Genomic DNA, 26,114 nt, shown 5'->3' on the forward strand with positions numbered 1-26,114 from the left:
GTTTCCAGGCCCACTCAAAGTCATGAGCAGTTTGTAGCTGCCTGTTCAAAGATTCTGGGTTGCTGGGTGGTGGTGGCACACGCCTGTAATCCCAGCACTTGGGAGGCAGAGGCAGGCAGATTTCTGAGTTCGAGGCCAGCCTGGTCTACAAAGTGAGTTCCAGGACAGCCAGGGCTAAACAGAGAAACCCTGTCTCAAAACCAAACCAAACCAAACCAAAAAGATTCTGGGTTAAGTCTCGGCCCCCAGGGTTACATAGCTCAGTTCTGCAAGGAAAACACCATAGGCAAAATGCTCCCCAGCTCCCTGTCCACAGAGCAGGGTCCGAGGCTCAGAGAAGGCTGAGGAGAGGGAGTAAGGGCTCAGTGACTGTCTCTCAGGGGCCTCTAGCTCTGCTGATGTATGTGTGTGTGTGTGTGTATGAGAAGTGCATATACAGCCCAGTACAGTGCAGAAGGGTACACTGGACAGTGTCCCTCCGCCCTCTCCCCAGGATCACAGCTAGGTGGGTACTGAGGGCCCTCAGTCCCAATCCCAGGCCCGGTCCCCTGCCAGGCTCTGGCTCGCTCTGGAGGAACTTTGGGCAGGGTGTGGTGGGAGAAACTTGAACTGCTGAGGTTGCAGCTCCACAGACCCACACCACCCAGGCTGAGTCAGCTCACTGGCGGGAGCCAGGGGGGCGGCAGCTTTCCCAGGGCCAGCCTGGGCGAGTCTGCATTCCTCCCCGGGAGAGCGTCTGGGCTTGGCAGGGCCAGGTGTGTTGTGCCTCTCCCAGCCGCGCCTGCCACCCGCACCTGAGCCAGCTCAGCGCTCAGGCTTTGTTCCGGATTCACCTGGCAGCTGCCTGGAACTGGGTGTGGGAACTGCCTGCCTTGCATGTCCTTGTGGGGTGGGGTGCGGGCTCAGGGGTGGGCAGCGTGCTGGAGCCCCAGTTCCCACAGGATCGGGGACAGTGGCAGAGGGAGGCAGGATTTCAGTCCCTGCCCACCCCTTTTGCCCCTGCAATTGAAGGCCTGGAGTTTGAGGGGCAACACAGCATGGTTGGGGGCTTTGCCCTTGCTGGTGGCTGAGGGCAGAAATCTGGGTGTCCTGTGAGCTGTGGTTGTGGTGGGGGCCCTGCAGAGGCTGGGACACAGCAGGGAGGCACGTTGTGCTTGCTGTCCTGCTGCTTGGAGCCCTTTGTTTGGGGTGCCAGGTGGGGTGCTGGGGCAGAGGGCAGGAGTGGGATCCTTTTCCCGGGTAGATACCCAGTTCTGGAGATTGTCTGAGACAACCACCACCCTGGCCCTGCTCCTCCAGGTCCCAGCTGGGCTGTTTGCATTGCCACCTGGGACTGTGAAGGGATCTACATAGGACATAGGTCAAGCCAGGCAGTAATAGTGCATGCCTTTAATCCCAGCACTTGGGACGCAGAGGCAGGTGGATTTCTGAGTTAGAGGCCAGGCTGGTCTACAGAGTGAGTTCCAGGACAGCTAGGGATACACAGAGAAACCCTGTCTTGAAAAACAAAACAAAACAAAACAAAACAAAAAGAATATGGGTCAAGGTTGGCTCTCCTTGATGGTAGAGTCTTCCCACAATCCACTTCTTTCTGGGTCTCATTCTCTTTCCTGTAGAATGAGTATAGGAGCCCTTTACCTTGCTAACGTCATTGGGTAGAATGTGATTCCCACCATCCCCCGTTTCCCATGATTCTATGAACTGAACTCAGGGCCTAGCTATGTATTCTAAGCAAGTGTGTACTATTGAGTGACATTCCCAGCCCAGAATGTGTGTTTAGGACCTGATAGGGTATCCTGAGACCACCTTCCCCACCTGGGACCCTGGGGAGCTTCATGTTGTCCTCTGTGGCCTGGATATACTCCCAGGTGGCATTGGGCAGGGAACGTCAAGTCTGGGACGTGGGGACCTTACCTTGTATTCAAGTTTTTCCTTGATGCCTTTGCTGGAGCCCACATTTCAGTCTGTCTGTTTGTGGCCATAGGATGTCCCCTCACTGTGCTGACATCTCTTTCCTAGGCCTCAGCAGTTTGGGTCGCAACCTGTTTGGTCTGGGCTGGATGCCTTCATTAGACTCATTCGAACTGCTTCTTGGGAACCCCGTGGGTCCTGGTTGGGCCCAGGACAGCTTGGGCTCAGAAGACACTTCTCAGGTCTTGGTGGGAACTGACAGGGCTGGCTCTGGGCCGAAGGTGGGCGTGGGAATTCTGTCCTGGACGAGAGGTCAGGAAAAGGTGATTGCAGGGTACGGGGTGGGGAGAGATGTGGGGTATCGCACTGGGACGTTGGGCCTCCGATGTCTAGCACTGCCTCTGTTGTGAGGACTGTAGGCTGCCTGGCTGGGCCTGGGTGGGGTGGGGAAACAGAGTAGGTACAATTCCTGGGCCCACCCAACCCATTGCTGGGCAGGGGAACAGAACCAGCCTGAGATATCCAAACTGGGCATGGAGTCCTCAGCAACTTTGGAGGACAGCATTCCTTCCCCAGAGTTTCTTTGGCCAAACTTCAAGAGGCATTCTAGAATGATCTTGGTTCTGGGACATCTCTAGGGACTGGCTTCCTCCCCTCTCTCTTGTCCTGTGTCTAGCTGGGGTGGAGGAGGATCATCTGTCCTGGAGTGCTACAGCTCGGACAGCCTCGCTCTGTGTCCTGTCCTGATGTCCTGATGCTGAGACTGGTTGAACATATACGTATGCATACATGCGTGTGTACATTCCTGTGAGTGTGTGTGCAGTGGGGGGAGGGCAGAAGGGCTACCGTGTACATTCAGACTGTGATCTCTACAGTTGGAGGTCTGGACTGCAAAGGATTCTGGGAACTGTTCCTGAGAGCCAGGTCTAGGGTAGTCTGGGAAATTGAGGGAACAGGAGAGGGCAGGCTGGAAGGGCGTGGCAGCTGCTGGGAGGTACAGGCCTGGTGCTCTCTGCCCTCCCCCAGGCAGGGCTGGGCCCTCTCGGTAAAGCCAGCACTCAGCCTTCCTCTGGCTGTCCCCAGCTCTGCCGTCAAGCACCCCCCTTCCTGCTTGCTCCGAGGAGGCACGCATACCCCCTTGTTTTTTGTTGGGTTACAACCAATCAGCCCATCTAGGAAAGGCTTCGGGGGGGGGGGGGGACACCAACCCTTAGCTTCTCAGAATCTTGACACTGGGAAACCATCAGTTCTTTGTACAGACAAAGCTTTTGTCACCCCACGGTGGGGGGGGGGGACCTCATTCTGAGGAGTTAGGGAAGGACACGGCCTGTGGGAGGACTAGTGGGTGGATTTCTAGGTCGGCCAGGCTCCCCAGGTGATGGCTGAGGACCACGGTGAGCGCTGTAGATTCTGGGTCCCTGTTTGGCCACCTCTGAAGGAAGCATGTCCTGTACCTGTAACCTTTAGGATCCAGGCCACTTTCCCTTCTAGGGTCCCTGGCAGGTTTGCCCCACCCACCTCTCTAGGCTGAGCATCCATCTTTGTCTCCCTTCCTCCGGCTTGTCTCTCTCTTCCCAGAGAATGTGAGGTCATTGTGTGCCCCTGGCCTTCACATATGACAGTCATACCTGTGTGGACAGTCAGTGTCTACTGTGACTCTGGTTTGTGTTGTGCCTCTATCTGTCCTGCCTCCTGGCTGGCCCAGGATGCTTAGACACCCCCGTGGTTTAACCCACTCAGGCCTTTGGTGTCTTCTGGGAAGATTCTAGAAATCTCTCCCAGGATCACGGACTGTTCAGGCTTGTCCAGGGATAGCCCTGTGAGAGTGTAAGGGTTTTTGGGACGATAGTGGCAATGGTGGCTTTGTGTGAGTGTGAGCGAGTGTGTAATGTGGCAAGTGAAGAGGCTGTAGGACTGCAAGCACTGACAAGTGTGCAGTGCAAAAGTGTGTACACGTGAGATGAGTGTGACTATGTGTCAGTGTGAGGCCGTGCGCGCATGTGTCATCTCGCGTGTGAGCTATGGACATGTGTTTAAGTTATCAAGTGTGGCCCAGAGGATGTGGGATTGTGAGGTTTATGTCTGTGTGTCACGTGTGTGCATGTACATGTGAGCTAGTACAAGGGCATGCGATTATACTTGAATGATGTTGAATGTGTGAGTCCAATGGGAACTGTGTGCAAATGTATGTGCGGGCTATGTAGGTGTGAAAATGTGTGTAAGTTCTGTGAACGTGAGTTGTTTGTGCACTTGTGTGACCTAGCCACTTGCTTTGGGGAAGGGCTGAACGCGGGCTCAGGCCTTCCCCTCCTCACACAGCCAACGTAAGTGAAACCCAGAGAGTCTCTCTGTGAATTCTGGGAAGTTCTGGGGGACTCGAGGCTCTGCCCCACAGGGGAGTTTCCACATTTCAGGGAGAACTTGGAGGCCTTTCACTCATTTTCTTTCTTTTTAAAAAAAGTAACATGGAAAAGAAAACTAACGTGGGAGGGAGTCAAAATAATACTGACAAAACGTATGTAGGATTTAAGACGGAATCACAGGACCCTGCACTAGCACGCATTCTTTTTTTTTTTTTGGTTTTTTTTTGAGACAGGGTTTCTCTGTGTAGCCCTGGCTGTCCTGGAGCTCTGTAGAGCAGGCTGGCCTCAGTGCTGAGATTAAAGGCGTGCGCCACCACCGCCTGGCTGCTAGCACACATTCTGAAATATATGTGCACATCTTACACATGACACACAGGCACATACCTCACAGACATAGAATCTACTATGAGATATCAGACACTCAACTTTAAAAATTAATTTAATTTGAAATCACATGAATGTGTGTGTAGCTGTGTGTCTGTCGTCTGTCTGTCTGTCTGTCTGTCTGTCTTGTGTGGGAATGTGCACATGAAGTGCCCACAGAGGCTAGACGTGTTGAATTCCCTGGAAGGAGCTGACTTCCAGGTCACTGTGAGCTGCCTAACATGGGTGTTAGGCACTGAACTTGGGTCCCCTGGAAGGAAAATACATGCTCTTAACTGCTGAGCCATCTCACCAGGACCTTAGACACTAAATCTTTTGACATGGGTCCTTCCCATGTCCTCACGGCCCTGGAGTCCACTGAGCAGAAGCCATTTCCAGGTCTACGAGCAAAACAACTGCAACGTCTGTTCAGGCAGCCCCGAGTAGCTCAGTGCTGCCCTCTGCAGGCGCAGGGTCAGGGCTTCGTGCCTCTCCGCTCCAAACTGGGAGAGAAAGAACCAATCCCGTTCACTCGGTGAGACCCTCTTGCTGTTCACCCACACATGCAGAACATGCGTGGATTTGCATGTAGGGTATTCATACAGGCGTGCACATAGCCCTTTCTTTTATTGGTTTGTATCGGGTTCCCAGTTGGGGGTTGTATGCACAGCACACTAACAGTAGCTGCTGTTGTTAAAGAGCAGGAAGAGGGTACTCCTCATGAAGAATAGGGACTAACCCAGGGACCCCCAAACTCGTGGCAGGGGAAGAAGCTAGCCTTGGGGTGAGCAGTTTCATAGAGGGCCTAAGGGTTAGGAAGGAAGGACTGACAAGTGTGGCACAATAGACACAGTGGCCCAACTGGGCTTGGTGCAGTGGAGAGTAGGGGGGCATACTAGGGAGCAGTATACAGAGGGAGGTGAGCTGACCCAGACTCCAGGGAAGGGGTCTGAAGAGGCAGTTGGCAGATAGGTGGTCCAGCATCCTGAATTTCTCCTCCCCATCCCCCACCCCCGTCTTTGAGCGAGGGTGCAGTACCGAAAATGGCCAGCAGAGGGTGCTCTAGCTACAGGATTGAAGCTGAGGTTGCTCTTTGTAATGAGTTCTTTCCAAGAATGGAGAGAAGCTGGAGTCTAGAACCCTTACAGGGAGGCCGTATGGTTTCCCTTTTGGGGCAACAGGACCTTGGGAGGAGAGGACCGCACTGAGGTGAGGCGGGACTTTACCCTGTCCCCTCCGCTTCCTGGTCACGTACCTGCCTGTTCGGTTTCTATTCTCTTGTGTCTTGGAGCGACTTTAAAACAACCCCCAAGAACGCGAAGACCCCTCTGGTCTGCCCTGGAGGTTTTCCTCTAGACTCCAGAGACTAGTGAGAGTCAGCCAGCCCTTTTAGAAAGCTCCTGTTATAAGCCAGGGCTCCACCCCACCCTCTTACTTCCCTGGATGGCCTGTAGGAGGAGAGATTCCTTGTCTGTTTTAAGCTGGAGTTCTTAGGACCAGGCACCACAAAGGTCTAGAAGCATCCACAGTGTTGGTTGGTGGGCACAGCTCTCTTCCTAGCTGAGCTTGGGGCTTGCAGGCTGTTCCTCAGGGCTGCGGGAGGGAGGAAGATTATGGAAGAGGGTCCTTTAGTTGTATATCCTTCCCTCCTCTCCTTTGAGGGGAATCTGCTTTCCCAACGCTGGTGACTTGGTCATTCTTTTGATCATTTATTTGACAAGCAATGTTTGGCGTGTTGTCCCTTTCTGGGGACAGAGATGGAGGTGGCAGGGTCCCCTCGCTGGTAAACAGGTGAGGATCCTCAGGTGGGATGTGCGATGAGAGGTGTCCCTTCGCTTTCCTTCTCCTGGGTTATGTCTGCAACATGTGTGTGTTACCGTCATCACAGCCCACCTGCTCAACCCAGAAAGCCATCCCCCTGCTTCCAACCCGCCCTGGCCCATGCTCCTGCTGGCCACCCAACCCTGTGTCCATCTTCATGTCTGTTTCCCAGGCTGTCACCTCAGCCCGGGGTGGCTTCTGGCTTCTTCCCAGTGTTACATTCTCTCCCGCTAAGGAAAGCCTCGTTCTCAAACTCCAGGAGCTGGGAGGGGGTGGGGCAGGCAGCAAAGAAACAATGAACGAATGTGACCCAAAGGGACTGTCCACAAGGAAAAGAAGACCCACAGACAACATGGGGAAACCACTCACAGCGCATGCGTAGAGGCCGAGCCAAGCTTGGGAGCCGCGTCACCAGCTGGCAAGGTGAAGACGGGCAAATCAGGAAAGGCCAGCTCGCAGGGGTCAGTAGAACCCAAGAAGAGATCCTGGATAGCTTTACATCAACTTGACACGAGCTAGAGTTATCTGAAAGGCAGGAGCCTCAATTGAGAAAATGCCTCCATAAGACCCAGCTGTAAGAAATGTCCTTTTCCTTTTTAAAGATTTATTTATTTAATGTATATGAGTACACTGTAGCTGCACTGATGGTTGTGAGCCATCATGTGGTTGCTGGGAATTTGAATTCAGGCCCTCTGCTCACTCTGTCCCAAAGATGTATTTATTATTATATCTAAGTACACTGTACCTGTCTTCAGACACACAAGAAGAGGGCAGCGGATCTCCTTACAGATGGTTCTGAGACACCACGTGGTTGCTGGGAATTGAACTCAGATCCTCTGGGAAAGCAGCTGGTGCTCCTAATCACTGAGCCATTTCTCCAGCCCCATAAGAAATTTTCTTAAGTATCGATGATGGGGGAGGGCTCAGCCCATTGTGGGTGGTGCTGCCTCTGGACTGGTGGTCCTGGGCTCTATAAGAAAGCAGTCTGTGCAAGCCAAGAGGGGTAAGCCCCTCCAGGAGGAGTGGCCTCTGCAGCAGCCCCTGCCTCCAGGTTCCGGCCCTGCGAGTTCCTGTTCTGACTTTCTTCAGTGATGATCAGTTCTGTGGAAATGTAAGCCGAATCAGCCCTTCTCTCCCAGGCTGCTTTGGTCCTGATGTTCCATCCCAGCAATGCAAACCCTAACAAACCCAGGAAGGAGGCTTCGTGTTACCGAGGAGTTAGGAGTGAAAACTGAGGCACCAAGGAGCCTCTTTACACGGGGAAAGGTAACCACAGGCCCTGTAGCGCGTGGGACAGCTGGGTCTCACTGGTTTCCAGGGCTGATACCAGGGAGTGGCTCATTCTCATTCATGAATGGGGGAGTGGATGCAGGAGGATCAGAAGATCAAAGTCATCCACTACTAGATAGCAAGTTCAAGGCCAGCCTGGGCTACAGGAGACCTTGTCTTAAAAAAAAAAGCCATTGGGTGTGGTGGCATGCGCCTTTAATCCTGGCACTTGGGAAGCAGAGGCAGGTGGATCTCTGTGAGTTACAGGATTGCCTGGTCTACATACTGAGTTCTAGGACAGCCAGGGCTGCGCAGTGATATCCTGTCTCAGAAACAAAACAGTTTAGAGGGCTGGAGAGATGGCTCTGTGGTCAAGAGCACTCGTTGCTCTTGCAGAAGACACACACTTGCTTCCATCACCCAGACTGAGTGGCTTACACCCACCAGTAACTCTAGTTCCAGAGGATCTGATACCCTCTGGCCTTAGTGGGCACATGCACAAGCATGTATGCGTGCATATGTATGTATTACATGCACTTGCATGCATACATACATAATAATAAAAATAAATAAAAAATGAGAAAAAGACAAAATTTATTTGCCAGCCAGGTGAATGTCTATACTCCTTGGAGGCAGGTGGGTCATGCCCGGGAGTTTAAGACTAGCCTTGGCAACACAGCAGGATACTGTCTCAACCAAAAATAAAACACTGCACATTAACCCAGTAATCCCATTACCAAAATTTCCCCTAAGATTGTGTTTGCAGAAGTTCACACCACCGTATGTTTGGGGATGTATACTATGCCATTTTTGTGTAAACCAAAAACATTGGAGTCCAGAGATGTTTGGCAGGGAGGAGTGGATGGAAAGAGTCTACCGTTTCAGAGATACTGTTGCCTGGGAGACAGGCCTTGAGAGATGGATAGTGTTTCCTTCTGTGGAACTAAAATCTATAAAGTTTAGGGATGTGTCTTTGTCGGAATTTCTATTCCCACACAAACAACATGACCAAGAAGCAAGGTGGGGAAAAAAGGGTTTATTGAGCTTACACTTCCACACTGCTGTTCACCACTAAAGGAAGTCAGGACTGGAACTCAAGCAGGTCAGGAAGCAGGAGCTGATGCAGAGGCCATGGAGGGATGTTACTTACTGGCTTGCTTCCCCTGGCTTGCTCAACCTGCTCTCTTATAGAACCTAAGACTACCAGCCCAGGGATGGCACCACCCACAAGGGGCCCTCAACCCTTGATCACTAATGGAGAAAATGCCCCACAGTTGGATCTCATAGAGATACTTCCCCAACTGAAGCTCCTTTCTCTGTGATAACTCCAGCCTGTGTCAAGTTGACACAAAACCAGCCACTGCAGGATGTATCCCAATTGGTAGAGTGCTTGTCTAGCGTGGACAAAGCTCTGAGTTTGATTCCCAGCACTGTAGAAGCCAGTGGCTGAGATCTCAGCACTAGTGAGGCAGGAGGATCAGAAGTTCAAGGCTGTCCTTCTATACATAGCAAGTTTGAAGCCAGCCTGGGCTATATGAGAACCTGCCTTTCTTAAGACATCTATACACATAAGCATATCAAGAGTAAGAAAAGGTTGGAGACATGGCTAAGTGGGGAAATCCACGCTTAGCATGTCCCAGGCCCTGGCTTTGGTCCCCAACACAGCAAGCAAGCAAGTTAGGGAACAAATGAACGAATGAATGAACCCAAGCAATTCTGAACACAATCTGAGCTCCTCAGCATCCCTTCCTTGCAGGTTTCTTCTCAGCCTTCGTTTCAGTCACTTCCCACATGCTCTGCAAGCCCAGACATTCCCCAAAGGGGTTCCAGGAAGCTCTCTCTCCACAAAGCTCTCCTTGGAAGCAGCCTGTGTCCTACTGAGGCGGGGAAGCACTTTGTCCTGTAGACATCTGTGGAAGAAGCAAGCTGAAGCTGTCAGCAGATCCTGCCTTGCCTGGCCCAGGAGACTGTAGGCCTTTGTTCTCAGGCCTGATACACCATAGGCAACACCCTGAAAGCTCTAGGGCAGCCTGGGGGTCATGACCCCCTTTTTTGAGATGTGTGTATCACATATCCGATATCCTGCATTTCCAGTATTTACATTACAATTCATAACAGTAGCAAAATTATGAAGTAGCAAGGAAATAATTTTATGGTTGGGGGTCACCACAGCATGAGGTGTTAAAGGGTCACAGCATTAGGACGGTTGAGAATTGCTGCTCTAGGGCATCAGGGATTTCTGCCTCTGTCTGGTGGCTTAACCTCATTCTCCTCACCTTAGGCTTTCTTTCTGCTCTTTGAAGAGCAACTCAGCCCAAGGGCCTGCGCATCTGGCATTAATCTTCCTTTTGTATAGCTGGCTCCTCACTCAGCTCCCCTTAGCTGTAGATGAGGACCTCCCTAGACTTGGAAAACACATTATTCTCTGATTTGTTTATCTCACCCAACCTTTCCAGCAGACGATTGCTCCATTAGGGTAGAAAAGCCACTCTTACATCACCACCCTATTTCCAGGGTCAGGGGCAGCACCTAGCACAGAGCGAATGCTTAGCCAATCAAAGACAAGCTATATCTCCTAACAGGCTCCTTTCCCCAGCACTCTGGTTGCGCCATTCTAAGATGCTGACCCAGCTTCCGGCCTTTAGGTATTCCCCAAACACACCTGGCATGTCTTCACCTCTGCCTGGCTCATCTTCTTCCGCCCTGGCTTTGAAACCCAGCCTCTCAGTCCCTCCCTCTGAAACTTCTCAGTGCCTCAGTGTGAGTGACTGGCTCCTTCCTCACCCAAGGTGCTTGTCCACACACACCTTTGTCAGGGCACAGTGCTATTGTCCTCAAATGAAACGCATGTCTGTCTTTTTGCTCACAGCTGGCTCTCGTGAAGGGCAGGGCTGGGCTGACTCAGGACTAAGTTCTGAGCCAGCCCAGCCCAGTGTCAGCCACACAGTGAGAGCAATGAACGGGTACTGACTGAAGTCTAACCTTGGGCTCTCACTGTATCTATTCAGTTCACAGGTCCCCACCAGCAGAGCACTTTCCATGTGCAGAGTGCTGAGCTGGGCGGTGGGACCAGAGACCATCTTTTGGCTGTAAAGGATTGCCAGTGTAGAAGAGGAACGGGATCTCCATAACAAGTCTAGTACAAGGGAGAAGGGTTAATGGATTAGTCTTGTCTCTTTTTGCTGCTAAGACAAATGATCACCCCGGGGGCTTAAACACACACACACACACAGGCACACACACACACACACACACCCTTTCATGACTGGAAGATAGAAGTTCAAATCAAAGTGTCACAATGCACAACAGCTATGATGGCTGTCTTTGCCCTGGAAGAATCTGGTCCCTAGCTTTTCCAGCTGAAGCGTGCTGCTGGGGTTCTCCACTTAAGTCCCTTGAACCACTGATATCTGCTTCTGCATTTGCACTGCCTGACTCTGCCTCGCAACTCCAGGAGTGATGATGCTTGAGTCCCATGTGCAGAGGTCCCTTTGCTTTATGAGGTGTAGATCCCCAGGGTACCCAGGGTACCCAGGGTCAGGGTGGGTATGTGTTTGGGGTCCACAGACAAGGATTCTCATCTTTCGTTGGTCTTGGGCCGCTGACAACTGATCGCTCTAGTGTGCCCACTCTTACATGGTCCACCTGTCCTCACTGGTGATGGGCCAGACAAGCCCAGCCCTCTTGTTCTGCACAGGAGGGGGACTGAAGTGGAAGGAGCGACTTACCTGAGGCCGCACTGAGCCCAGATTGGGCATCAGGCTCTCCAACTTGGGGTTCAGAGCCAATTCCATGCAGAACATAGTCAGGGTTATAGGTCAGGGGATATGTGGTCATGGGGGCATGAGGAAGCTGCTGTCCTGTAGAGCCTTGTTTCAGAAAGCACATGCCTGTGACACACCGAAGACCCTGAGCTTTGAGCTGAAGAACTGGGGAAGGCCGCTGAACTTCAAGGCTTGAAGGGCAGGACTTGGGGGAGAGAGGGAGGGAAGGAGGGAAGGATGAATGGATGGAGGGAGGCAGCATGTTACTTGAGCAGAGGAGGCTGCAAAAGGTTGTCTTGTCTTCACCATCATCTTTAGAGGAATGGTCGAGGTAATGGCTTGTGGGGCATCGCTAGGCAACTCCAAGCACTAGCTCAGAATGGCATAACTTTTCCTCCTCCTTTTCTATGTTTTCTTTTGGAGACCGGTTAAAGCCGAAGACTGTTTTCTGTGGCCTTTTGGCTTTCTCACTCTTTCTCTGATGCTGACACACAGTGAGGGTAATGAGTGGGTGCTGACTGAAGTCTAGCTTTGTGCTCTCACCGTCGTATCTATTCGGTTCACAGGTCCCCACCAGCAGAGCGTTTGGCATATGGCTGCTTGCTGACCTCCACTGCTGAACACAGCAGCCTAAGTCAAACAGGATGGCTTCTGCCCTTCTTCAGCTCCATACCCCTTGTGCCAGCGCCACTAAGGTTTACAGCGTGCCTGTCCTGTGGTTTTCCTGACCAGCCTTCCCTGGTTCTCAGATGTCTCCATTCCCAGGTCTTCCCCCAGTTCCCTTCCTGGGTCCTATGTAACATTCCAGCCCTCCTCGCCTGCTCTCCCTGTCAGTCAGGCTGGCGAGTCATAGTGAGGAGGAAGGCTAGGGAGTCAGCAGTGGGCCAACAGCTGCTACCCCGAGCTAGCATCCACCTTGGGGAGAAGAAGCACCGGACACACCAGCCCCGGATGAAACCCGACCGTGAGGCCAAAGAGCCAATAAGCTCACCCATCCTCAAGGAAACTTCTCTCCGCAACAGAGGCAGACCATTACAGAAACCACAGTCAATTAAAATGCAGAGCTGTGGGGCGTGGTCCTCTATAATGTGGCATGCCTACCTAAGGCTACCTAAGGGAACATCACGGAAGAGAGGACAGGAAAACTTTAAGAGTCAGAAAAACATGGAGATTGAGATCGTGTTTCCTAGGAATGTTGGAAACAACATCCAGAAACAGAGCTCCCTTCTATTGCTGTGGAGCTGAACAATAGAGATGCTAATGTTGATGGGGACATGGGGGGCCCAAGAAGCCTCAGTCCTACACAGAGCTATAGTTACAGGCAACTAATGAGAGTGGGAGGCACAGTCTTCCCATGAAAGAGCTCACCCATCGGTTATCCAATACTTAATGGTCAGCCCTACAAACTCCCATTCAGGTAACAAACGTTATACAGACCAAATAGGTTATATTTATGTATTTAGAAATATACACAAATATACATTTATTCATGTAACAACAATTAATGAAACATAGAATCTATGAATTTAATAAAAGAGAAAATTGAGAGGTAAATGGGAGGATTTGGAGGAAGGAAAGAGAAAATGATCTAATTATATTATAATCTCAAAAAATAAAAGGACAAAGGTGCCCTGGGTCATCTGGGTTAATTTGGACCATTCAGAGTAATACCTGGAACTGGTTAGAGGGAGATAGATGATGATGGGGTGGGGCAGAGTTAACTCCTTCCCCACCCCCACGACCCCCAGAGGGATCCACCATGTCTCTGGAGAGGTCAGAGGCATTCCAGTATTCACCATCCCTGCCTTTCCAATCTGGGAAGAGACACGCGCGTGGCACACGGGCGTTGTGGGCCCTAAGGAGGTGGAGGGTGCGGTTGCCTCTGGAGCAGAAGACAAATCATTAGTGGGTGGATCTGGGTGGGGTCAGGCCTCAGTACTGAGCCGGGGAAACAGAACGGAGGAAGAGAAGGATTCCACTTGAGGGCAGGGCTGGCAGGTGTGGCTGGCTGGCTGGCTGGAAGGATGTCTTCTAAGGGATGCCTGGCCTCGGGTGGGTGAGGGTGGGGAACCTGTACAAGCCTGGCTGGACCCGCTCATCTGACCCCCAAAAGGCAAGGTGCCTCCTGGTGACAGGGTCTCAGCGTCTGGGTTGCGTTGGGAAGAGCAGGGGGTGCTAGTACACGGGCCTGTGGGTAAAGCAATAGCTTTTGGGGTGTTTTTCTCATCTAAGTCAAGTTTCCAGTAGGAGACAAATGAGATGGAATCCTTTTCTACTTCCATTCACTCAATTCTAACCTTTATTCTATGTTAGGAAGCTCCCCCCACCAGTCACCTTAACAATTCTATAAGCACTAACTACCACTTACTCGTCTGATTTAAGATAGGCCTCAGTCCAAGGACCAACCTTGGGGCTCATAGGAGCTGAGCAGCTGGGCAGATGTGCATGACTTTGCCAACATCAGCACACATTTGTTAAATGCTGTCTCTATCCAGAGCCCCACATTAACGACGCGAAGGTGAGCAGACCCAGGCTCCCCCGACTCCTGATTGGCTCAGGTCTGAGACACCCCTGGCTATAGTTCACTCTGGAGCCTGCTGGTCTTTCTGCGATCGTTGGAATGAGGCTGGGAGTCTTGGGGGGTGGGTAGTCCAGCTTGGAGTTAGCTCACAGGGTCCTGGAGAACATCCAGAGGTTCCCCCACCCCCATTTCCCCACGGGCCTTCCTCTTGCCTCTGTTTCCACTGGGCTTTGCTCCAGCAACCATGGTTCTAGTGCGAAGGAACCCTTGGAACTCATCCTCCTTCCTGCTGGGTTCCAGTGTTGAGAGCTGCGGGGGTAGCAGGGGCCTCTCCCTGTTGGGGCAGAGGGCAGGCCCGGGCAGGAGACTCGCTTGCTGGCCTACAGGGCTTCTATGGCCCTCTGATGTCTGGACGGGCCTCCTGCCTCAGCAGGGAAAGAAAGTGGAGCTGCTGATGCTATGGCCAGGTTGACCTGGCCCATGCTCCTCTGCTGCCTCAGTTTCCCCATAGTGCTGTGAAGATCTGAGGAAGAAGGCCCTTCTTCCCCTTCTTTCAGGTCTTCTTACCCATGGTCAGGGATGGCCATGCATTGCAGAGGGCTGTGGAGAACTTCCTGGGACCCAGAGCCATCCTGTGCTGTGCCTTTGTTTCCCTATATGCATAGGCAAGTGCTATTTTTCTAAGCCACATGCTGAACAAACCCCACTGAATTTTACTTTATTATTTATTTATTTATTTATTTATTTATTTATTTATTTATTTATTATTTTGAGACAGGGTTTCTCTGTGTAGCCCTGGCAGTCCTGGAACTCACTCTGTAGAGCAGGCTGGTCTTGATTTTTTTTTTTTTTTTGGATTTGGTTTTTTTGAGACAGGGTTTCTCTGTATAGCCCTGGCTGTCCTGGAACTCACTCTGTAGACCAGGCTGGCCTCGAACTCAGAAATCCGCCTGCCTCTGCCTCCCAGAGTGCTGGGATTACAGGTGTGCGTCACCACCACCCGGCTCAGGCTGGTCTTGAACTCACAGACATTCACCTGCTTCTGCCTCCCCCAAGTGCCACCACCACCACCCAGTTTTTATTTTATTATTTTATTTTTTCCTTTTACTTCCCCAACTTTATTTTTTCCTTTTATTATTTTATTTTTTTAATTTTTAGATTTTTAAAAAATTTTATGTGTGTGACTGTTTTCCTTGATTAGATGTCTCTGTATCACATGCGTGGCTGGGCTGTGCCCTGCAGAGGTCAGAAGAGGGACTGGATCCCCTGGAACTAGAGTTGCAGATGGCCTGAGGCATTGGGAGGTGCTGGGGATTGAACCTGGGTCCTCTGCAAAAGCAACACGTTCTTTCAATCACTGAGCCACCTCTCCAGCCTTTTATTTCTTAACACTTACATCTGCTCTGTACAAAGCTTTAAATATCAGTACTTGGAAGGCAGAGGCAGGGGAATATATGTGAGTTTGAGGCCAGCCTGGTCTACATAGGACAGCCAGGGCTACACAGAAAAACCCTGACCCAACAAAGCAAAGCAAAGCAAACAAAACAAACAAAACAAAGACAAGAAGAACAAAAAATATTCCCCAAAACGAAAACAACCTGCACCTAGAAACAATAGACAAAGGCAAAATCTAAAACTAACCAACCTCCCAAACAACAAAAACCTTATTTACTTTCTGTGTGTGAGTGTATGAATGTGTGTGAGTATGAGTGTGTATGTGTGTGTATGTGTGAGTATGAGATGAGAGTTTGTGAGTGGGTGAGAGAGTGTGTGGATACAAGTATGTGTGAGTGTGTATGTAAGTGTGTCTGTGAGCATGAGTGAATGTGAGTGTGAATATTTGTGTGTGAGTGTGAGCGTGTGAGTATATGTATATGTGAATGTGTTAGTATGAACATGAAATGAGTGTGTGTGTATGCATGTGTGAATGTGACTGTGTGTATGTGTGTGAGTATATATATGTGTATGAGTGTGAGTGTGTATGAGTGTGTGTGAATGTGGGTATATGTCTGCGATTATATGTACTTGTGTGTGTGAATGTGAGCATGTATGAGTATGAGTGTGTGTGAATATGGGTATATGTGTGTGAGTGAATGTACTTGTGTGTGTGAGTATGTGTGCATGGGTGAATGTGACTGTGTGTGAATGTGTATATGAGTGTGTATGTGTGAATGTGTGTATGTGAGTGTGTATGAGTGTGTGTGTGTATGTGAGTGTGCATGAGTATGTGTGTGTGTATGTGTGTGCGTGAGTGTGTGTGTTTCAAGCCTATCCCAGAGCCTGGAGGTCAGAGGGTAACTTGTAGGAGGCATCTCTATCCTACTTTGTGGGTCCTTGGAACTGAACCCAGGTTGTTACACTTGGTGGTAAATGCCTTTACCCACGGAGCCATCTTTCTAGCCCCCCGATTTTATCACTTGTCATTTTAAGACGGTCTCACTAACTCGCCCAGACTGGCCTCGCTCCCCCTGTAGCCTAGGGCAGGCCATGCATTGGTTTCTCTCCTGCCTTAGCGGCTCACAGTGAGGTGCGCCACATCGGCTTGTGCTGTCTAAACTTTGCCCTTTAGCTGGGTAGGGGAGGTTAGCCAGGCCTTTATTGTGTGAGGCCTCTCTGGGCTGTGGAGTTAGAACAGAAACCAAGAAACAGACATGGTGGCCTAGAGAAAAGGGGCCTGAAGCTTGCTGTCAGGGATAAGGGACACCACGGGGCCAGCTGGCAGTTGGGGTGGTGGTGGCGGTGGTGGTGGTGGTGGTGGTGGTGGTGGGACACTGGCTGGGGATTTTGGAGGTAAACACAGGCCTAGCCAACTCTGCATTTCTGGGACCTTGGAAGCTGAGGTCTGGGGTCACAAGAGATAGAAACTGGGGACCATTCCTTCCTCCCAAGATCCTTGAGGGAATGTGGAAAGATGATGACCTTAGCCACGCTTTGAGGAAGCTAAAGGCAGGGTGGGCTTGGGGCTGGGGTCCAGGTCAGAGGGACAACAGGGTGACTTTCTGTCCACTGGCCCACAGCTGAGGGGAGCAGAGGAGCAGGGAGACTGGAGGAGGGGCTGCAGGGAGTGGTCTGATAGGCAACCCAGAGAGCAGCCAGTACATGGAGACAGTCAGCTCCTACAGGAGAGGGGGTTCTTGGTGTGTGACTCTGGCAGTATGTGGAGTGTGGGTAGCCTCCAGAGTAGGCCTACCTCTTGGAGGAGAGCCGAGGCAGAACTTGTTTCTGGACCACTCAGGTGAATGCAGGTTTTGCTTGGTTCCTTTCAACCTCAAGACAGTCTAGATTGGCAGGAAGTCCTTCTTGATATCTAACCTTGTGGTGGCTACCGGACATTTCTCTTTCATGTTGGCTTTGACTCTCCCTTATCAATAGCCGTCAGAGGCCAGGTAGAAACAGGTTGAAGCCAGTGCCTTGTCCTTTCTCAGATAGTTCTTACAGATCTTACTCTGGTGCCTCAAATGAGGGGCATCTTCCTGTGAGAGCCACCCCTTCTAAGTGCTTGCAGCAATCTAGCATCTTCCCAGGAGTTCTGGGCTATATGGGAAACCCAACCTCCTCCCTGTCCCTGGGTGTGGGCAGGGAGCCCAGGCCACCCTTGTGTGCCTCCCATCTCAGCCTGAGCCCCAGGCCCCAGGCCCTGGCCACCCCTGGAGGCTCCACATTCAGACAGGCTCTGCCCAGACGCCAGTGTCCTGGCAACACCTAAATCATTAGCGCCGCAGAGATTAGGCGGCTAATCTCCTTGTTGGGTGGGGCGGGTGCCAGGCTGTGGGATCTCACCGCTCCCCTGCAGGGGTGGCTGCTGACTCCCAGGACTGGGATGTGGCTCTTCCTTGGGGCCTGGCTCCCACTCAGGGTAACTCTAGTAACAGCCCTGCTTTTCTGTGGCTTGCCCTCCCCTGGTGCTATCTCTGGGCACCCTCTGGGACAAGTGAGGCAGGGGCCACATGTCATGGGGCAAGTGAGCAGGGGCCACATGTTTTCTCTGGTCTCAGGCTCTGTCTCTGTCCTCCACACCCACTTTCCATTTTGTCACAGCTTTGCCTGGGTCAAAAAACCTTGGGAGATATCAGTGGGTTTCTCCTTTATTTAATCAGTATTATTATTAGTGTGTGTGTGTGTGTGTATGTTGCATGTGTATGTTCATGTGTGTGTGTGTCTGTGTGTGGATCCGTGTGTGTATATGTGTGTATGTGTGTGTGTATGTGCGTGTGCACAGCATGCTGTACTGAATATGTGGAGGTCAGAAGACAACTTTGTAGACTCACTTCTTCCTGTCTTTATCATGAATTCTAGTGATTGAATTCAAGTCATCAAGCTCTTATAGAAAATGATTTACCTGCTGAGCCATCTGGTCTACCCTGATTTCCTTTTATAGATGAAGAAACAGAGATAACGTTCATTGGCTTCTTGAAAACCTGAAGCTCTCATTTGCCAGTGGCCATATTTCTTTCCTAGTCAGGGACCCTCAAGTCTGAGGTTATACCTTACCTCGAAAGCTTGGAATAGTTCCAAGAGAGCTGAGGCTCTCCCAACTTAGACTGAGGGGCCCTACTGAGACTATCATGAACAGGAGCAAATATCCACATCTTTCTCCCTGAGACCCTGGAATGCCAGGTAGGGACCAGATCAGCTTCCTGGCTCCTGGGCCTGTGGAGCCTTGTTTGAGGCCCTTCCCTGCTCCTGGGCTAGATTCTTCAGACACCCCCCACCCCCAAGAATGAGCTCAGCTGCCTAATTGTGGTTGAGGATGGAAGATCACCCTGCCCTAGGGCTACAGCTCCAATACCACCTTTGTTTTGGAACAGAACAATGGACCACTAAGAGGTCATCCATACCTCAGGCTGGGCAGACACAGGAGGGGGCCTCAGGATATAGGGATGAATTACACAAGTACAGCCCAAGCCTCAGGCCGGGTGGCTGGCTGTGACAGAGACAAATTACAAGGCTGGGGTTTTGGCTTGGACTTCAAGGAGCAGGGGTTCAGTCTCCCTTCAGCCTGGCTATAAAGGGTAGCCCAGGGTCTCCATCCAGTCCAGACCTTGTTGCTGGACCCGAGGATAACATGGCTTCCACTACCAGCATCCGCCAGTTTTCAACCTCCAGCTCCGTTAAGGGCCTTTGCACTCCTGGCATGGGGTTCTCCCGGATGTCTTCTGTCCGTGCTGGGGGTGCCTGCCGGGCCCCCAGCCTCCTGGGAGGTGGAAGCTGTGGCAATATGTCAGTCACATCCTCCCGCTTCTCGGCAGGCTTAGGAGGCAGCTATGGTGGTGGCTACAGTTGCAGCCTGGGTGGGGGCTTTGGCTCCAGTTTTGGTGTGTCGGATGCCCTCCTAGGGGGCAGTGAGAAGGAGACCATGCAGAACCTCAACGACCGGCTGGCCACCTACTTAGACAGGGTTCGTGCCCTGGAGGAGGCCAACACCGACCTAGAGGTGAAGATTCGTGAGTGGTACAAGAAACAGGGCCCTGGACCGGCTCGTGACTACAGCCCCTACTTCAAGACCATAGAGGACCTGCGGAACAAGGTGGGTGCTATCCATCCCCAAAGCAGAAGACCAACTAACTCCCCATCATAGACCTCCACCACTTGGCCATTCACCCCTCCCTTCCTCACATCTCCAGAATAACCCTGTGCCCATAGGGGTATCCTGGGCTGTGTGGTCTTTGGGAACTCTCCAAGAAGATGGAGGAGAGCTTGTGTCTTCCCATGGGGCTTATCTGGGGTGGGTGATAGCGGAAGGATGGGATAGCTTCAGGACACAGAAGGCAACTTCGGGCATTGTGGCTGTGCAGAATAGCCTGATAAAGGGTCTCGGAGGTGGGTAGTGTCTGGCATGGATGCTGCAACACTAGGCTAGGTATGATCATCTTTTTTTGTTCTCTGGGGTTACTCTCCTGTAGCCTCACCCTTCTCCAGGTCACCCTCCTTGATAGATGGCACCTGTCTTTTATCCAGAATCTTGGTATTCCTGCAACACTTTGATGTTCCTTGTGTGCCCTGTTTCTTGCGCTGACTTCAGAATCTGTGTGTTCTCAGGGTGTGTTGGTTGTGAGTCTCCCTCCCTCTATGATGGCTCTTTTGGGGTCTGTTTTTCCACTCAGACTGGAAGCTAGCCTGACTGAGGAGGACCCTCTCTCTGCCCCTTACATACTTTCTTGATCTCTAAAAAAAATGGCTTTGGCATCTATAATTGTGGTCACTCAGGTCTTAGCACAAACCTGATCTGGCATGGTCTGGGCCCCGAGCCCAATGGAAAGAAGAGGTTGAGGACCACTGAGAGACAGGCTAGTCCTAGACCGGTTCCAGGCAGCTGTGAGGCCGACCCAGGCTCAGGGGTAGAGAGCCAGCCCTACGGCGGTCTAGTGAGGGGTTTTGTCTGCTCCTGCCCGGGTCCTCCACCTGGCAGGGGATTCCTGTAATCTCCTTGGAAGCCGGGATTCTGGCTGTGCCAGATCAGATACCAGGCTTTGTTGGGGCAGCGGGGAACCCAGGGGAGTCCTGGTGAGTCAGAGCTCAGCATTTTGGGGTTAGCCATCATCCTCAGAGCAAAGCCCACCCCTCCCCCTGGATTCCCATGCCCTCAATATTTTGGTTAGGCTTCCTGGGCATGTTGCATACCAGAAACCAGGGGACACAGAATTTTCCAGGTCTCTGCAGGAGACAGATGGTGAGGCAGAAGAAGGGAAGCAACTTGACCCTTAGGCCACTGACCTGACCAGGTAACTGGAACTTAGTTAGGGCCTGGAGTAGGGTCTTGGAGAGGGCTGAGGTGGCCCTAGACAGAGGATGGTCCCTATGTCTATGCTATGTCTATGTGACATCTTCCTCCTGGGTCAGCCTTAAATCATGATAATTTCCACCTAGCTCCTGCCATGGGGTGAATACTCTTCCCTTCCTCCAACCTCATGAACATTCTTACTTGGGACCAGCCTTGGGCATTCCAACAATTATGGACTTCCTGTATCTTCTTGGGCTCTGGCCTGGCTTTGAGAAAGGGGCTGGTCATAACCTCATTAATCAATTAATTAGTCACATAATTAGACAAATACACCCTGGGGCCTGACTGTGGGCCAGGCTCTGTGCCCGGGCCTGGGGAGTCCAAAGAGAACCAGACATGTCTGGCCTCGTTCCATTCCCATGTTGCTCTCTCTGAGTCCAGTGGGGGAGCAACTATCCCAAAATGGAGTGGAAGCTGAGAAGATTGTCCCAGAGCTGGACACGGGCTAGGAGGGAGGCAGCAGGGACATGATGGGGGCAGGGAGACACAGCAGCATTGCAGGGATGGGGGCGGGGAGTTGGCAGAGCTTTCTGGAGCAGGTAGGGGTGAGCCTGGAGGTGAATGTAGTTAGGAAGAGACCCCACGATGACACATGGATACCTGTTTCTCTATGTCACGGTGTCATGTGCCATCACTCTGTGAGTCGTTGGGGGGACTTGGCAGTTCCTGAAACCACAGCTGGGTGTTCAGAGGAAGAGAACAAAGGGAAGATCCTCTCTCCTCTAATGCAAGACTGCTCGCAAGCAAGGTACAGCAGCGCCTTCTGGGGCTCTGTGGTGGGTACTTGCTCATGGAGGTCACCATCACCCACAGATCCTGGCCGCCACCGTGGACAATGCCAGCATCGTGCTGCAGATTGACAACGCTCGCCTGGCGGCCGATGACTTCCGCACCAAGTGAGCTGCCCCGGGGAGCTGGTGGTGGGTTCCCACTCTGTACACAGCACAAACACGGTGTGTGGACCATGCCCCCAACCTCCAACCCTGCAGGTACGAGACAGAGCTGAACCTGCGCATGAGCGTGGAGGCCGACATCAATGGCCTACGGCGGGTGTTGGATGAGCTGACCCTGTCCAGAGCCGACCTGGAGATGCAGATCGAGTCCCTCAAGGAGGAGCTGGCCTACCTGAAGAAGAACCATGAGGAGGTGAGGCCAGCATAGGAGACATCGGAGAAGCCGACTGTGGAGCTGGGTCCACAGAACTTCTGCAGGCTGGGTTTATTTATGTACTAGGTCCAGGCCTCATCACCAGTGGGTTCCTGGCCTGGTGCTAACCCTCAGGGAACCTTGAGTGAAGTGTGTCGGGGAGTGTGAAGGGTGATTGGGAGGGGGCGGGGGTGTGGAGGTGCCCCTCCAGAGACTTCCTTCCGTTCATCCCCCCCAGGCTTGGCTGACCGTGTGGGAACAGTTAACTCACTAATGAGTGAATCAGGCTAACACACAGTACTAATTATTATAATTAATTATAACAAGGCGCATGTGCCCAACCTTACAACTGATTCACTACAGTTACTTCCACTGACACTGCCAATGGCTCCTGCCCTCCTCTTTTGGAAGCAAAGAAATAGAGGCTCAGAGAGGGCTAGAGGCATACCTAGTGCTGCACAGTGACTAGTCTGACTTGTATCCATCCCCATGAGGGTCTGACTCCACCTCTCTGCAACTCCCAGGTGCAGGACACCCAGAAAGTGTGTCCCTTAACTTTGAGGTTGAGTATATAACTGCCCCTTCCCACAAGACTGGCATTGCTTAATATGGTCTATCTTGATGTCACCGATGTCACTGATGCCACCGATCCCACCATAGGATGCCTCACCCCATGCTTATGCTCTAGGGTTGACGGCTAAGGGACAAGGCTAGGGGTCAGGAAGTAGGGTGAGGTTGCCCTTTCTTCTCTTCCCCTCACTGGAGAACTATCGGCTTTCTCTTATTTCACACAAATTCACGCTTGTGTCAGTGTTTGTTAGAGGAGACTGATGGACTCCACAGCCCACTGAGAACAAGTGACACAGAGCAGAATGCCATCTCTGTGGCACCTTTACATGGGAGTTGCCGGCCTGACTGTCTGCCTGCTTCCCTGAGGACCAGGCTCTCTTCCCAGATTGACTTCAGGTGATCTCCCACTGTCCTCTCTGCCTAGGAAATGAATGCCCTTCGTGGCCAGGTGGGCCACGGGGACGTTAGCGTGGAGATGGACGCCGCCCCCGGTGTGGACCTGAGCCGCATCCTGAATGAGATGCGTGATCAGTACGAGAAGATGGCGGAGAAGAACCGCAAGGATGCCGAGGAGTGGTTCTTCACCAAGGTGGGTGGCCATGTGCGGCAAGTGTGCTGACGTGTGGTTGCGCGTGCTCCCTGCAGGCATGGCTGGGGTCACTCTCAGACACATTGGAAAGCACTCAGACCAGTGCTCAGGCTTTAGAGTAACCGTGAGGCCTGGAGAAGCTCACTCAAGACTTTCCCTTGTGGCTATGGCTGTGGCCTGGGGAACTGGTCCAACCTGGCTCAGGCGCCACTCACCACAGGTGTTCACCGCATGCGCTCGGTTATGTAGTGGTGCCTTGGATAAACACTTGCTGGGTGAACATTTGTGGGGTCTGGGGACAGTCATTAATAAATTCTCCAGTGCCTGTTTTGAGGTGTTGTAGTTCAGCAAGGGTCCCTTGTAGGTTCTAGATACACTGCATGTGTTCCTTGTGGGTACAGCACTCTGGACGCCGGTGCAGCTGAGCTCCTCTGAGGCCGGGGATGGGTAGTTCTGGGAGGACAGGACTTAGGGACAACTCCCATCTTCTGTTCCCTCTGAAAGCCTCCTTTAGTCTCTATGCTCACCCTGCCTTCCAGACGGAGGAGCTGAACCGAGAAGTGGCCACCAACACGGAGGCCCTGCAGAGCAGCCGCACGGAGATCACGGAGCTCCGTCGCTCTGTGCAGAACCTGGAGATTGAGCTGCAGTCCCAGCTCAGCATGGTGGGTCCCTGTCCCTGACCTGCCTGGTGCTTGTCACTTCTGTTGAGCCCCGCCACACAGAACCCCCACGTGGAGGACCAGAAGCAGCCTGTTTAGGCCACCCCTCTGGTCCCTCTCTGCCCCAGTTACAGTTCATATAAGTCACTCAGATGGGCCCTCCCTCCCTCCCTCCCTCCCAGGTGGGTGTCATATCTGGGGAAGGGTTCGGCTCTTGTCTTATTGTCAACCTGTCCCTTGGGCCACAGAAAGCATCACTGGAGAACAGTCTGGCAGAGACAGAGGCGCGCTATGGGGCACAGCTGGCACAGCTGCAGGGCCTCATTAGCAGTGTGGAACAGCAGCTGTGTGAACTGCGTTGTGACATGGAAAGGCAGAATCATGAGTACCAGGTGCTGCTGGATGTGAAGACCCGACTGGAGCAGGAGATTGCCACCTACCGCCGTCTGCTGGAGGGAGAGGATACCCAGTGAGTGGGGTCTAGGCACCTACCAGGCTGGGCTGGGTACCACCTGGTCCAGGGAGTGTCACCAGTTAGATGTGAATGTGGAGGTGTGCAGGAGGTGAAATGGACGGAGAAGGCATTGTCATGAAAGCATACAGACTAGATCTTGTGGGCTGTGGGGAGCCATGGAGGGGCACGGAGCGGAATGATGGCCATCTAGGTCTTTGGGAATATTTGCTTTGGCTATGGAGGGAAACATGGGCCAGAGTGGAAATGGATGGGCAGAGGAGTGACTTCAGGAGGCTGTGGAACAGGAAGTCTGGCCAGCTGGCAGTATCTCCAGAGCCAGGGGTGGGGTTGGGTAGACAGAAGAGAGGTCTCCCTAAAACAGCAGGATGGGATGCCCATCTCTCTCTCTCTCTCTCTCTCTCTCTCTCTGTGTGTGTGTGTGTGTGTGTGTGTGTGTGAGAGAGAGAGAGAGAGAGAGAGAGAGAGAGAGCATGGCTCACAGTTGCTAAGCAATAAATGCTGAGGGAATATGTGAAGGAGTGGGTAACAATGACCCTGGGTTTCTGGATCGGATGACTGATCTAGTGTGACTGGTGACATCATTAGCCAGGACAAGGTAAGGTGCAGGGCAAATGATGCTTTGATTTGGAGTTGGGAATGCTGATAAAAAGTCCATGGGAAGCCAGGAGTATCCTGGGGTCTCCATGGGAAGCCAAGAGTGTGCTGGGGTCTCCATGCTTAGCCACAATTCCAGACTTTGGTTTCCAACAATGGTGAATTTTGTCTGCAGTCTAACCAGTGTCTCTTGCTTTAAAGAAAGGAGCCTTACTGGGCCCCTCAGGATACGGAGAATCCGCTTGTGCAGCGTCTCCTTGTAAATCCTGATTTAGTAGCCCACAACATAGCCACAAATGCCCTTGGCTGTTTCTTTTCTCCTTCCTGTTCTGAGGAGCCTATGGGATTTGATCCTTGGTTTGTGCTCTTCTCTGTGAACTCCTGGCTGTGATTTCCCAATTTGTGGGATCTCTCTTATTCTTTTGGGGTCTCCTCAGCTGCTTATCCTTCCCAGAAGTGCTCCAAGGGTCTCCTTGCTTGTGGCACCTCTGGGCTGACAGGTCCCCCTCTCCCCACAGTCTGGCTACTCAATACTCCTCATCCCTGGCTTCGCAGTCCTCCCGAGAAGGTAAGAGTCTAATCCTGTCCTATGTATGGGACATCGGGAGAGATTAGCGGTGCTATAGCCTAGCTGGCAGGTTGCGTAGGGGCTCCTGCCTGAGCCTCCCTATGACCCCCTCCTTTGTCATCTATAGGCATGGTGACCAGCCGCCAGGTGCGCACCATTGTGGAAGAAGTCCAGGATGGCAAGGTGGTCTCTTCCAGAGAGCAGGTGCAGCGCTCCACCCACTGAGGTCCATCTGCATATGATAGCGCTGGCCAGGGGCTTAGGCCGCTGCTCCCTGCATCTACTGTCGTGCCTGAACTCCCGAGAGCTAGCTGATGCCTTCTGTGCTTGCTTTGTACTGCCCCTTACAGAGAGGCCCCTTGGGTCGACCTCGGAAATTGCTAATAAAGCTTTGAAGAAGTCTGGTCCTTGAATTCATTTGTCTGATCATTGGCCCAGGCAGCGTGGGCTCAGCGGCTGGGGAGGGCTCGCCTAAGCGTCTGGTATCGCCTGTCACCTGACTGCTTGTTCTGCCCACTCCATCCAGGCTTGTGTTGTTTTGGAAGTTAAGAGGGGAGGAGATGGAAGGATTGAGGGTGGAGGTGAGGAACATCCTGTTTTCTAAGAATCTGCCTCTGGGCCTGGCTCCTGGTGCTGGTCCCTGGGAGGGCCTGTGGGCTTTCTGGGTACCACATCTGTTAGAGAACACCTGTATTAACAAAGGGACAGGGGTCTGCC

At 52.2% G+C, this 26,114-nt stretch overlaps 1 protein-coding gene across 1 annotated transcript; it reads left to right on the top strand.

The window, feature by feature from the left end:
• The first annotated feature begins 19,077 nt into the window (after positions 1-19,077).
• On the top strand, positions 19,078-25,772 carry LOC127694824 (keratin, type I cytoskeletal 42). Its single transcript, XM_052196529.1, has 8 exons — positions 19,078-19,539; positions 21,607-21,689; positions 21,783-21,939; positions 22,934-23,098; positions 23,638-23,763; positions 24,009-24,229; positions 25,348-25,397; positions 25,525-25,772. The coding sequence occupies exons 1-8, from the start codon at positions 19,078-19,080 to the stop codon at positions 25,620-25,622; spliced, it is 1,362 nt and encodes a 453-aa protein (XP_052052489.1). The 3' UTR covers positions 25,623-25,772.
• Positions 25,773-26,114: the final 342 nt, after the last annotated feature.

Source organism: Apodemus sylvaticus, chromosome 10 (assembly GCF_947179515.1).
Source record: "Apodemus sylvaticus chromosome 10, mApoSyl1.1, whole genome shotgun sequence".
Taxonomy (NCBI): domain Eukaryota; kingdom Metazoa; phylum Chordata; class Mammalia; order Rodentia; family Muridae; genus Apodemus; species Apodemus sylvaticus.

Coding starts and splice junctions, on each gene's coding strand:
- LOC127694824 (XM_052196529.1), top strand. CDS start 19,078: ATGGCTTCCACTACCAGCATCCGCCAGTTTTCAACCTCCAGCTCCGTT. Junction 19,540..21,606: donor TAGAGGACCTGCGGAACAAG/GTGGGTGCTATC, acceptor CATCACCCACAG/ATCCTGGCCGCCACCGTGGA. Junction 21,940..22,933: donor TGAAGAAGAACCATGAGGAG/GTGAGGCCAGCA, acceptor CTCTCTGCCTAG/GAAATGAATGCCCTTCGTGG.